General features: G+C 41.8%; 1 protein-coding gene across 1 annotated transcript in view; it reads right to left on the bottom strand.

The window, feature by feature from the left end:
• LOC140573603 (uncharacterized) overlaps positions 1 to 12,705 on the bottom strand; it is an 81,922-nt gene extending 69,217 nt beyond the window's left edge. Inside the window, exons 1-7 of the mRNA XM_072693040.1 lie at positions 12,417 to 12,705; positions 4,591 to 4,759; positions 3,521 to 3,797; positions 2,600 to 2,792; positions 1,702 to 1,809; positions 1,517 to 1,590; positions 13 to 191 (exon numbers count right to left, since the gene is read on the bottom strand). Coding sequence (XP_072549141.1) covers positions 13 to 191; positions 1,517 to 1,590; positions 1,702 to 1,809; positions 2,600 to 2,792; positions 3,521 to 3,797; positions 4,591 to 4,757 — 998 coding nt within the window. The 5' untranslated portion in view covers positions 4,758 to 4,759; positions 12,417 to 12,705. The remainder of the gene's footprint in view (positions 1 to 12; positions 192 to 1,516; positions 1,591 to 1,701; positions 1,810 to 2,599; positions 2,793 to 3,520; positions 3,798 to 4,590; positions 4,760 to 12,416) is intronic.
• Positions 12,706 to 13,100: the final 395 nt, after the last annotated feature.

The following is a 13,100-nucleotide window of genomic DNA, read 5'->3' as shown; positions in this document are numbered from 1 at the left end:
ATGGAGGGATACGCTGCGCGATACCCCTGGAGACCTTTGCCCGTCCAGGGTGATAGCGCCTGGAGGGTGGGGCTTACTGGAGCGGGAAGGGGCGGGTCCACGGTTTCACTGGCACAGGAGTCCAGCAGCTTTGCGAAGGACGTGTAGGAGAGGCGGTTGAGGGAAGCTCGCAGCAGGGGGTTAGCGTTGATCTGAAAGAAACAATCAGTCAGTAGCTGATAAGCTCATTTTCATCTGTAGTCAGATTAAAGACCTAATGTCGCCCAGTAAGCAATAAAAGCAGCGCCACAGAGAAAAACAGCATGACTCTGACTGAGAAAACTTACTACGCTCCCAGCCCTACTACAGCTATATAAGAGGATTGTATAACACAGTTATTCATGATGGTTAGATGATTCCTTTATGATTCATTAGAAAGTGATTCATTTTACCATGATTCAGAATCATGTTTAAAAAGGCACTGAATACATAAAAGCAACTGGATGAATTATTTACACTGAAGTGGAATATAAACAATAAAACTGGATATTTTTTCACTTCTTTGATAGAAAATAGCTCGAAACTGAATTTTGGCCAAAGAATGAGTGTGTACTTTGTTGAGGATTATTGTAAATAATCTTTATCTATTTTAAAGCATCAACATTGATTGAGATTTATTATCTACGATGAGTCTCAGACATAACTTCTTAAACTAATGAATAAAACTCATTGTAGATACCTGAGATGTTGTGAAAACCTACACTGGAAACCTTTTTCAAAGCAAAATCAAAGCATTTACGCATACATTAAGTAAAATCTTTCATAAGTTTTAATGGCCAAATTCAAAGATTTTATTCCAAGTCATTTTGGAGCGTTCCTATTGGTCCATTCACCAGAACCATATCAATATACACTATATGGACAAAGGTATTGGGACACCTGCTCACTCACTGTTTCTTCTGAAATCAAGGGTATTAAAGAGTTGATCCTGCTTTTGTTGAAGTAACTGTCTCTACTGTCCAGGGAAGAAGGCTTTCTACTAAACTTTGGAGGAGCATTGCTGTGAGGATTTGATTGCCAGGATCACCACCCCACCTCCTCACCTCCCCAACTCATCCCATCCATCATTCCAGAGAACACAGTTCTTCCACTGCTTCACAGCTTAATGCCGGGGGGCTTTATACCCCTCTAGCCCACGCCTGGCCAATAGGTTTACAGGTTTATCTGCTCCAGAGAGTCCTATTCTATTAGCAGTGCTTCTCTACAGGGACTAGACAAGCTGTGTGTGTGCTTTTGCAGTGGGTGCAACCTTGAGTCCAGGCCTTATTAAAAAGAAGCATGTCTGTAATAGAGACGTAATGTGTGAGGAACATTTTAAAGGTCTAAAGGTCTGGAGGTTGTTCACTTATTTAAAGGTTCTCCTCACTCACACGTTCACTCTATTATAAATATGCCTCTTCATGGAACCAAAAGTGGTTCTTCTATGGTATCCTTCAAAGAACCACTTGTGGCCATTCAGAGCTGTGTTGATGCTCACCTTCTCATTGATCGCATCCCCTTCCGCCATCAGCACCTGAACAAGAGCTTGAACGACAGCCTCTTTGTCGTGTTCTGCACACACACAAAAATGAAGAGTTAAAAAAAGGTGGCAGATCTTGTTGGACGGGATCAGTGGTGGTGACAGACAGGCATGCTGCTGGAGTAGTAAGCACTCTGGTTTACCTTTGGGCTCAAAGGATTTGGGTTTAACAGGGGATTTCCTCTTAACACTGTGCTGAGCGATTCGGTCCAAGGTGTGCGCCACACCATCGTAGAACTCAGGAGGATGGGCTGGGGATAACCATGTGCAGATATTAATACATATCATATACATATCATATCATCACTGTCACGCAAAAACCTCAAATGTCTATAATGGACACTTTACAGGAGAAGGAAAAAAACCTTCTTATGTTTCAATATAAGTCATTAAAAAATATTGAATATCTATTGGTCCATTCATCATGGATGGCTCAGAGTAAAGAAGAACTACCAGATTCACATTAATTAAAAAGAATTTAAATGGCATATATATACATATATATATATATATATATATATATATATATATATATATATATATATATATATATATATATATATATACCTTAAAAACCTTTTTTTTTTACATACAGCCAGTGAGGCTAATAAACAGACATTAGTAATAATAGTGATCTATAATAATACCAATTACTAATAACTACTGTATTTTCAATGAAAGGTCCTCAGTACTTTAACAACTACGTTGTTTGTACACTAGGTGGCGATATGTAACTTTTATTTCTTATACAAAAAAGCAGGGTATTGAATATTTATTTACGTATTTATATGCGACAAAAAACCTTTAGAACCATAGTGTTGTGAATTAGAACAGAATAAGACTATTATTAAAGCACGCTACGACTACCAGAATAGCTACTCTGATTCAAAGCTGATCATTAGAAAATACATTTAGTCATTATTGGCAATTAATTTCCAAATAATTTGTAAACATGTGTTCTGTGACAGGACTGCTGGCCAGGTTACCCAGATCTGCAGGTAATAAGCAGTAAGGCGATTCTGTATGTATGTGTGTACTTACATGGTGACTGTACAGATTTAGCAGGGTCTTGGTTCTTGTCTATGGGAAGTGAGGCCGGCCGCACGGGACGGGTGTCTTCTTTCTTTGTGCTCATTTTTCTGAAAAGCTCGGACAGTTTCATTTTGCTCTTCTTTTTCTTTTTCTCACCCGCTTTTCGATCGGCGTCCTCTTCAGACGCTGAGGATCTCTCATGCTGTTGGAGAACAAGGATCATCACATTACTGATAATAAAAATAATAATAATAATAACGATAATAATAATAATAAGATCATGATGATAATGATGCTACGTAATTGGATCAAATAAATAAATACAGTACATTAATCAATTAATTAATACATTCAATGAAAAGAAGAAAGCACAGCCTTATGTTGTTGCTCCCTCACAAAAACCATGTATCTCCATTTATAACGTGAATTCTTTACATTGTTTCCAAATTTTGAGGCAAGCGGGCCAATAGAAATGCAATATGATGAATATAATCATCAAATTAATATATCTATTATAGTGAGATAATAACGATATATATATATCACAACTGCCCAATGAAAAACATGTCTCTTCATTTGTGTCCAGATGTTATGGATGTTAATGTAAATAAGAGTTTAGTCTAAGTCATTTTAGAGCATCACTATTGGTCTATTCATCCAGCATTGTTGACACACTGTACAGAGCAGCTATAGGCTTTAAACAATGGAGAAAACTACAAATGGGCAAAAATGGAGATACATGTTTTCCACTGAACAGCAGCGATACTTGTATATTTCATTTTTGTATTTTCTTAATTAAATGTATCCATTGGATTCAAAAGTAAACGTTTATCAAATGTGAAACAGGGAACTGTTCAGAGATGTGCTTTACCAGAATGATGAAATTGCTCATAAATATCAACAATAATTAAAAAATAAGTCTTTCTGCACCTCCTTGAGTGACCTGATGGTGGCGCTGCCGTTCTTGGACGGAAGCCCTTTCTCCTGTCCCGGGTGCTTCTCCAGAGTGCCATTCTGTGAAAGGCTGTGATGAGAGTGGTCAGCGCTGCCGTCTTTCTTCGAGCTCCGTGATGTGGCTGGCCGTGGCTTCAGCCTCCTCTTTATCAGGTTTTTAATCCCGTGCTTCTTCTCCTCCGCCGCACTGATCTGCTCGTCCAGAGAGTCCCACCCACTTTCTTCTTTCCTCTTCTTCTCCTTCACCACCGCACTGCAGGACACACAGGCGGACAGAGGTGTGAACCACATCCGTGAGACGGAGGCCGAACTTTTAATTATCTCAAAACAGTTACATGTCCAAAAGTTTGTGGACATCCCTGCTAATGAATGCATTCGGCTACGTTGTGTCACATCCATTGCTGACACAGATGTGTAAGTGCGCACACACAGCTTTTTTAGTCCCTGTAGAGAAGTACTGCCAATAGAATAGGACTCTCTATAGCAGAAACCATGCCACCTAATGCCAGGCGGGGGCTAGAGGGGTATAACCCCCCCCAGGAGTAAGCTGTGGAGCAGTGGAGGAACTGTGTTCTCTGGAATGATGGATGGTGGAGATCCATCCAGTACTTTTAGGATAGGGTGGGGAGTTTTGAGGATGAGGTGGGGTGGTGATCATTAACCAACACCCTGACCTCACTAACACTCTTGTCGCCTAATGCAATCAAATCCTCACAGCAATTCTCCCTCAAAATGTAGTAGAAAGTCTTCTTCCCTGGACAGTAGAGACAGTTAGCAGCAGGTGTCCAAATACTATTGTCCATGTACGGTATTACATTTACTCTCTTAAAAATGAAGCATCTTCTCAAGAACCCTTTGTAGCATATCATATTTAAGAGTGTAAATTGAATAAACTACATGGACAAAAGTATGTGGACACCTGCTCATTCATTGTTTCTTCTGAAATCAAGGATATTCAAATGAGCTTATCTTACTTTGTTGTGGAGTATGTCTTTAATTCTAAAGCCATTCTGACCGAGGTGTGTGTGTGTGTGAGTGTGTATTACCTGAATTTGTTGGGGTCGTGATATTCACCCCCGATCCGTCCAGGGCGGTCTGCGGGGGGAACGGAGAGAGCATTCCGAAGAAAGCTCTTTAGCACCAAACGTGTCTCTGCTCTCACCTCGATGAGAGAGGGAGTGGGCGAGGGAGGACCAGCTACCTCTACAGACATCTCTGAGAGAATGAGAGAGAGTGAGTGAGTGAGAGTGGAAAGCCTCTCCAACAGTGGAAGCTCTGCTTTTAACTCAACTTGGGAGAAAACTCAAACACACAAAATTCCAACATCTCTTCTGCATAACCTCACGTCAGTGTGAATCACTCTGACGGAGCATTTCACAAGATCCTGCAAGTAGGATGACATCACAACCATGATGGGGGGCAGGCGTGGTGTAAAGGTTAGAGACGCAGGTGTTTGGGACTGGTCATCAGTTCAGTCCCCCTGAAACTGGGGGGCGGAGGGAGTGAGGGTACAGTGCAACCCTTGAGCAAGCCACCTTACCCCTCAGTGCTGACTGCCCATAATTAGTACCATGGATGGGAAGCCCCTGAGCGCCCCCCCTCCCAATGCAATATTCCATGTAGTGATGCATATGCAACACTGGAATGCATTGATATTTGCTTACTTATGCTGTCGGAGTGCCCCATTAGCAAAAGTCACAGTCAAATGACATAATCATGATGTCTAACACTATGAGCTTCCTCAAGGCTTCCCTTACACACTTCCTTCAAAATGAAGAATCCTTGGTTTTGGTTTCATACTGCACCACCATGCTCAGCACACCAAACATGTAAGGCATCTGTCAGTTTACAGAGCTGAACTGAACTGAATGAACCTAAAGACCAATAAGGAACAGTGGACGTCTCACAAACTGCCTATAACAACATATGGACTACAGTCTTTCTAATAAAGTGGCCAGAGAGTGGAAGCACAAGGTAGGTGTTTCTAATAAAGTGGCCAGTGAGTGGAGGCACAAGGTAGGTGTTTCTAATAAAGTGGCCAGTGAGTGGAGGCACAAGGTAGGTGTTTCTAATAAAGTGGCCAGAGAGTGGAGGCACAAGGTAGGTGTTTCTAATAAAGTGGCCAGTGCTTGAAAACACAAGGTAGTTGTTTCCAATAAAGTGGCCAGTGAGTGGAGGCACAAGGTAGGTGTTTCTAATAAAGTGGCCAGTGCATTAACGCACAAGGTAGTTGTTTTCAATAAAGTGGCCAGTGAGTGGAGGCACAAGGTAGGTGTTTCTAATAAAGTGGCCAGTGAGTGGAGGCACAAGGTAGGTGTTTCTAATAAAGTGGCCAGTGAGTGGAAGCACAAGGTAGTTGTTTCCAATAAAGTGGCCAGTGCTGGGAAACACAAGATAGGTGTTTCTAATAAAGTGGCCAGGGAGTGGAACTATCAAAAATCAACACTGTGATTTTGAGAATCGATACAGTATTGCAAAACAATATGGCGATACTTTGATATGTCGGTATTATCTTTCACCCCTAGGCGATACAGAATGCAACAGCACCTCAATATAATTCACTAATAAATGAATCATAATAATGAGATTATCTTTAAATCCCACAGAAAAGCAATAGCTCATCGCTCTCAACCTCTGAGGGTTCTACTACTGACACAATTAACCACATGAAATATGACACCACACTCTCTCTCTCTCTCTCTCTCGCTCTTACAGAGAAGTGAAAGCGAAAGTGCTGCTATGCACAGACATTTATATGCTGAGTCAAACCTAGAAGTTCCAGTCTGATCACATTTCAGTCATTCAGCCAGCAAAAAAAAATGACGCGGCTGCATGACGTAGACTAAAGACCACTAAACGTCGCCTGGTCTGTCAGGCTCAACTGCTTAAGGTCAACGGTACCAACCACCAATACAGGCCAGCTCTGCTGCGTTTAAAAGCAGCAGCAAAACCAACCTCTCGTGTCTTTATTACGGGTTAACCTCACACACACACACTTACTGTAACAAGGTAGGTCTACATACACAGCTGTATTGAGGACCGCCCGCATGCTGTTTATAGCGGCGGAAACAGATGAAGCATTTATAAACATGAGATTGACACGTGCAGGATATCCACCTCTGACCTGTTGAGGCATATACTCCACAAGAACCTCTGAAGGCCCTAAGAGGTTCACAGCACATCCTTTAAGTCCTGCAGGTTGTGAGGTGGGGCCTCCATGACCATCAATGAGCCGTAGGTGCTATTACTTTGGTAGGTACTGACCACTGCATACCGGGAACACCCCACAAGACCTGATGCCTGATGTTTTGGAGATGTTCTGACCCAGTCATTGTCTAGAACATCACAATCTGGTTCTTGTCAATGTGTCTCAGATCTTATGCTTTCCCATTTTCCCTGCTTCAACACCTCACTTGCAAGAACTGACTGTTCACCTGCTGCTTAATATGTAGATCCCACCCATTAACAGGAGCCACTGAGACTACTTCACCTGTCAGTGGTTTTAATGTTATGGCTGATAGAAAGAGTGCTGCCTGTCGATGGGAGTTAAAGCAATAAGACTTTAGCTTGGACCATTATTACTGTGTCAGTTATTCTATTAACTATTAATACACTATACGGACAAAAGTATTGGGACACATGTCTTAAGTGTTGAATTCAGGGGCTTCATTAGTCAGTGCCATTGCCACAGGTGTATAAAGTCCCCCTAGCCATGCGGTCTGCCTTTCCATACATTAGTAAAAGAGTGTGAGGTTCTGAAGAGCTCACTGAACTCCAGCGTGGTTCTGTATGTAATAGGAGACATCGCTGCACCAACAACAACAAGTCAGCTGGTGAAATTTAGACCTTCCCTCCTAGATCTTCCTCCATCAGCTGTGAGTGGTGTTGTTATTGAACAGTGGAAGAGTTTAGGAGGAACAGCTCACAGAGAGCAGCTCAGTGTCCACCGAGTGTCTGTCAGACCACGTAAAGTTACAGAGCGGGGTCAGGGCCGAGTGCTGAGCTCAGAGCAGAGTGCAGAAAGTCTTCAACAACTGCAGCAGAGCTCCAGACCTGCTGCTGTTAGAGCTGCAAAGCAAGCAAAGGAGGACCGACTCCATAATAATGCTTATGGGTTTAGAATGGGACGTCATGAAAGCTCCTATAGGTGCAATGTGTAGGATTTCCCAATACGTTTGTCCACACATGTACACACCTGGACAAAATTGTTGGTACCCCTCAGTTAATGAAAGAAAAACCCACAATGGTCACAGAAGTAACTTGAATCTGACAAAAGTAATAATAAATAAAAATTCTATGAAAATTAACCAGTGAAAGTCACACACTGCTTTTCAACCATGTTTCAACAGAATTCTATAAAAAAAAAATAAACTCATGAAACAGGCCTGGACAGAAATGATGGTACCCTTAACTTAATATTTTGTTACACAACCTTTTGAGGCAATCACTGCAATCAAACGATTCCTGTAACTGTCAATGAGACTTCTGCACCTCTCAGCAGGTATTTTGGCCCACTCCTCATGAGCAAACTGCTCCAGTTGTCTCAGATTTAAAGGGTGCCTTTTCCAGACGACATGTTTTAGCTCCTTTCAAAGATGCTCAATAGGATTTAGGTCAGGGCTCATAGACGGCCACTTCAGAAAAGTCCAATGTTTTCATCTTAGCCATTCTTGGGTGTTTTTAGCTGTGTTTTGGGTCATTATCCTGTTGCAAGACCCATGGCCTGCGACTGAGACCAAGCTTTCTGACACTGGTCAGTGCATTTCTCTCTAGAATCCTTTGATAGTCTTGAGATTTCATTGTACCCTGCACAGATTCAAGACACCCTGTGCCAGATGCAGCAAAGCAGCCCCAGAACATCACAGAGCCTCCTCCATGTTTCACAGTAGGGACAGTGTTTCTTGATATGTTTCATTTTTCTGTCTGTGAACAAAAGTTTTTTTTTGTCTCATCTGTCCATAGGACATTCTCCCAGAAGCTTTGGGGCAAATTCCAGTCTGGCTTTTTTATGATTTGTTTTCAACAATGGTGTCCTCCTTGGTCGTCTCCCATGAAGTCCACTTTGGCTCAAACAACGACGGATGGTGTGATCTGACACTGATGTTCCTTAAGCTTGAAGTTCACCTTTAATCTCTTTAGAAGCTTTTCTGGGCTCCTTTGTTACCATTCGTATTATCCGTCTCTTTGATTTGTCATCAATTTTCCTCCTGCGGCCACGTCCAGGGAGGTTGGCTACAGTCCCATGGATCTTAAATTTCTGAATAATACATACAACTGTAGTCACAGGAACATCAAGCTGCTTGGAGATGGTCTTATAACCTTTACCTTTAACATGCTTGTCTATAATTTTCTTTCTAATCTCCTGAGACAACACTTTCCTCTGCTTCCTCTGGTCCATGTTGAGTGTGGTACACACCATGTCACCAAACAGCACAGTGACCACCTGTAGCCCTAAATATAGGCCCACTGACTGATTACAAGACTGTAAAAACCTGTGATGCTAATTAGTGGACACACCTTGATTTAACATGTCCCTTTGGTCACTTTATTTCAGGGGTACCATCATTTCTGTCCAGACCTTTTTAATGAGTTTACTTTTTCAAATAATTCTGTTGAAGCACATTTCAAAATCAATGTCTGACTTTCATTGGTTAATTTTCATAGCATTTTTATACATTATTACTTTTGTTGATTCAAGTTATTCTGTGACCATTGTGGGTTTTTCTTCCATTAACCAAGTGGTACCAACAATTTTGTCCATGTGTGTATATGTCATGTTTCTTGTGTATGTACGGAATGAGTCATCACACAGAAATGTTCTTCAGTTCAGGACCAGGTTTGTTTGATAAACCAGAGAAACTCCCTCATGGCCAAAGCAGCAGTGGGTGATGAGTCAGGTGCTTTAACAGACCACAAAAAAGACTGTGGCAATATAGTCATACACTGTTGCACAAACAACCCTGTATCTCCACTTTAGCTGTTTTTCACAATCTGTTTTTTTTTTTACATTGTATAATGATGAACCGACCAATAAAAATGCTCCATTGACTTCCATTGCATTTTCAAAGATACTATCTTACCCAACAGCCACAATAAGCAAGTGGTAATTACGCACTAATACACACCAGGTTGAGCTCCACCATTAGACGGCAGTGTAGGGGATCTAATAAAGTGGCCAGTGAGTGGAAGCACAAGGTAGGTGTTTCTAATAAAGTGGCCAGTGAGCTGAAGCACAAGGTAGGTGTTTCTAATAAAGTGGCCAGTGAGCTGAAGCACAAGGTAGGTGTTTCTAATAAAGTGGCCAGTGAGTGGAAGTTCATAGCAGTTGTTTCTAATAAAGTGGCCAGTGAGTGGAAGCACAAGGTGGGTGTTTCTAATAAAGTGGCCAGTGAGCTGAAGCACAAGGTAGGTGTTTCTAATAAAGTGGCCAGTGAGTGGAAGCACAAGGTAGGTGTTTCTAATAAAGTGGCCAGTGAGTGGAAGCACAAGGTAGGTGTTTCTAATAAAGTGGCCAGTGAGTGGAAGCACAAGGTAGGTGTTTCTAATAAAGTGGCCAGTGAGTGGAAGCACAAGGTAGGTGTTTCTAATAAAGTGGCCAGTGAGTGGAAGCACAAGGTAGGTGTTTCTAATAAAGTGGCCAGTGAGTGGAGGCACAAGGTAGGTGTTTCTAATAAAGTAACCAGTGCTTGAAAACACAAGGTAGTTGTTTCCAATAAAGTGGCCAGTGAGTGGAGGCACAAGGTAGGTGTTTCTAATAAAGTGGCCAGTGAGTGGAAGTTCACAGTAGGGGTTTCTAATAAAGTAACCAGTGCTTGAAAACACAAGGTAGTTGTTTCCAATAAAGTGGCCAGTGAGCTGAAGCACAAGGTAGGTGTTTCTAATAAAGTGGCCAGTGAGTGGAAGTTCATAGCAGTTGTTTCTAATAAAGTGGCCAGTGAGTGGAAGCACAAGGTGGGTGTTTCTAATAAAGTGGCCAGTGAGCTGAAGCACAAGGTAGGTGTTTCTAATAAAGTGGCCAGTGAGCTGAAGCACAAGGTAGGTGTTTCTAATAAAGTGGCCAGTGAGTGGAAGCACAAGGTAGGTGTTTCTAATAAAGTGGCCAGTGAGTGGAAGCACAAGGTAGGTGTTTCTAATAAAGTGGCCAGTGAGTGGAGGCACAAGGTAGGTGTTTCTAATAAAGTGGCCAGTGAGTGGAAGTTCACAGTAGGGGTTTCTAATAAAGTAACCAGTGCTTGAAAACACAAGGTAGTTGTTTCCAATAAAGTGGCCAGTGAGTGGAGGCACAAGGTAGGTGTTTCTAATAAAGTGGCCAGTGAGTGGAAGTTCACAGTAGGGGTTTCTAATAAAGTAACCAGTGCTTGAAAACACAAGGTAGTTGTTTCCAATAAAGTGGCCAGTGAGTGGAGGCACAAGGTAGGTATTTCTAATAAAGTGGCCAGTGAGTGGAAGCACAAGGTAGTTGTTTCCAATAAAGTGGCCAGTGAGCTGAAGCACAAGGTAGGTGTTTCTAATAAAGTGGCCAGTGAGTGGAATGTCTTAGCCTGCTATGTTTCTAATAAAGCCATCCTCTAATCAGCCATAACATTAAAACCACCAGCCTAATACTGTGACCCCCCGTGCCGCAAAAACAGCTCTGGCCCGTCAATGCATGGACTCCAGCAGATCCAAGTCCTAAAATGTGCAAGTTGAGGCCTCCATGACCTTCATCAAGACAATGAGGTCCGATCTGTAATCGAGCACTGCTGCATTTAAATACTGAGGGTCATCCTGAGCTCTCTCTTCTCCACCTCAAAGCTAATGGCATGAAGAGACAGATCTGCACTGGTTATAATGAGAGTGTTTGGGTTCGGGGGCGTGGCTTGTTGTTAGAATACACTGGCTATTACTGTTCAGAGGCTTCCTGGTCGTTTCCAGGTTATCGTGAGTCAATCAGATTACGAGGGCAGAACTAGCTGTAATAATAATAATAATAATAATAATATTATAATATAATATAAATATAATAATATAAGCAGTATATTGGTATGAATGGGTATTAACTGCTATAATCTGGGTGGAATATCAGAAATCTGATGTGATGATTTGTTTTTTTCTTGCAGGCAAATGTTTGAGACGTTTGAGAAGACTGATTAAACTTTTAGATGCTCATCTTATGTCAAAAGCTTTAATTAAAACCAGCTCTTTTTAAAGAAGAGTAGTTATAACATACCTGAGGAGCTTTATTATCCAGCTATTAGTCCTAATGCAGAAGCCATTACGAACGAATGGGTTTGGCACTGTTGTGGAGTCCCTCAGGGTTCAATTGTAGGGTTTGTGAAATTGATGCTAACTGTAGTTATTTGGCTAATAATCAAGTTTAAATGTCAGTTTTAGGAAACAAAAATATGAATTATTAAACAATAATAATGAGGTCTTGTCGATTTAAGAAAAAAAAAAATATATTTTAATTTTTGGGATTAATTTCATTCTGCTCGTCTCTCTCACTCTGGAGGTTTATCAATTTTTATATGAAAATGATCCAAACACAGAAGGTTTATGAGCTGATAGATGTTTTAAGACGTTTCACCGCAGATCCATAGTGGGAACTTAGTACTGGTGGAGGTCTGGACCTGATGTTCAGGTGGCTGCTCCATCCCTGGCCCTTCACAGCAGTGTTAACTCTGCTCTCAACACACCTGATCCAGCTCGTCCTGAGTCTAGAGCAGGAAACCTCCACAACGTGCAGGACAGAAGGTCACCCAGGAGCAGGGCTGGGAGCGTTCCTCTACAGCCAGAGGACTTTTAAGTGTGGTCCAGGCTGACCTGCACTGCTCTGCTGGTCTGTACCCACCCACCGTCCTGGTCCCTCCCGGTTTCTGCGAGTTCGTCTTACCTGTAGTGATCGACGTCAACTCCAACACGGCGGCCGAAGGTCCATGCAGCAGCCGCGGTCACCTCGGGGCAGCAGATCACCAACCAAAATCCAGGCTGGGGTTTTTGGACTGTGGCTGAACTTCTCAGCAGTTCTCGGCTCTGCTCGCTGATCACAGCCTCTCTGTCAGCTCGAGCAGCTCCTCTGGTCCTGTCTGAGCTCAGCTGAGGACTGTCTCTTCTACCAGGCGCTTCATGTTGGTCTCCAGGTTGGTTTCGGGCGAACCCTGCTTTTGAGGACGTGGTTGGCCTCCTCCCTCACCGCCCGTTTTCCGGAAAACCCGCCCCCGGGCTGTGATTGGCCGATAGAGGTCCACGCATATGTGCATGAGTTTATTTATAACCTTCTTTCAAAACTATTTTTATACATTTATGATTATATGATATAATTAAATTATATTATATTTATAATTGTCTTTTCTGTTAGTGTGGTTTAAGACTGTTAATGTGTTTATGAATAGATAGCTCAATGTAAATGTGTTTGATTATTATTATTATTATTTATTTATTCATTTTCTAATAATTTTTTGACATAAATATTAGAACATTTTAATCTATCTGATCATGTTTTCTATGTCTAGAAAATACAATTTTATTTTATTATTATTATTATTAATATCATTATTATTATTATTATTAGTAGTAG

Source organism: Salminus brasiliensis, chromosome 12 (genome assembly GCF_030463535.1).
Source record: "Salminus brasiliensis chromosome 12, fSalBra1.hap2, whole genome shotgun sequence".
Classification (NCBI taxonomy): Eukaryota; Metazoa; Chordata; class Actinopteri; order Characiformes; family Bryconidae; genus Salminus; species Salminus brasiliensis.
This window is presented reverse-complemented; position numbering and strand designations above follow the sequence as displayed.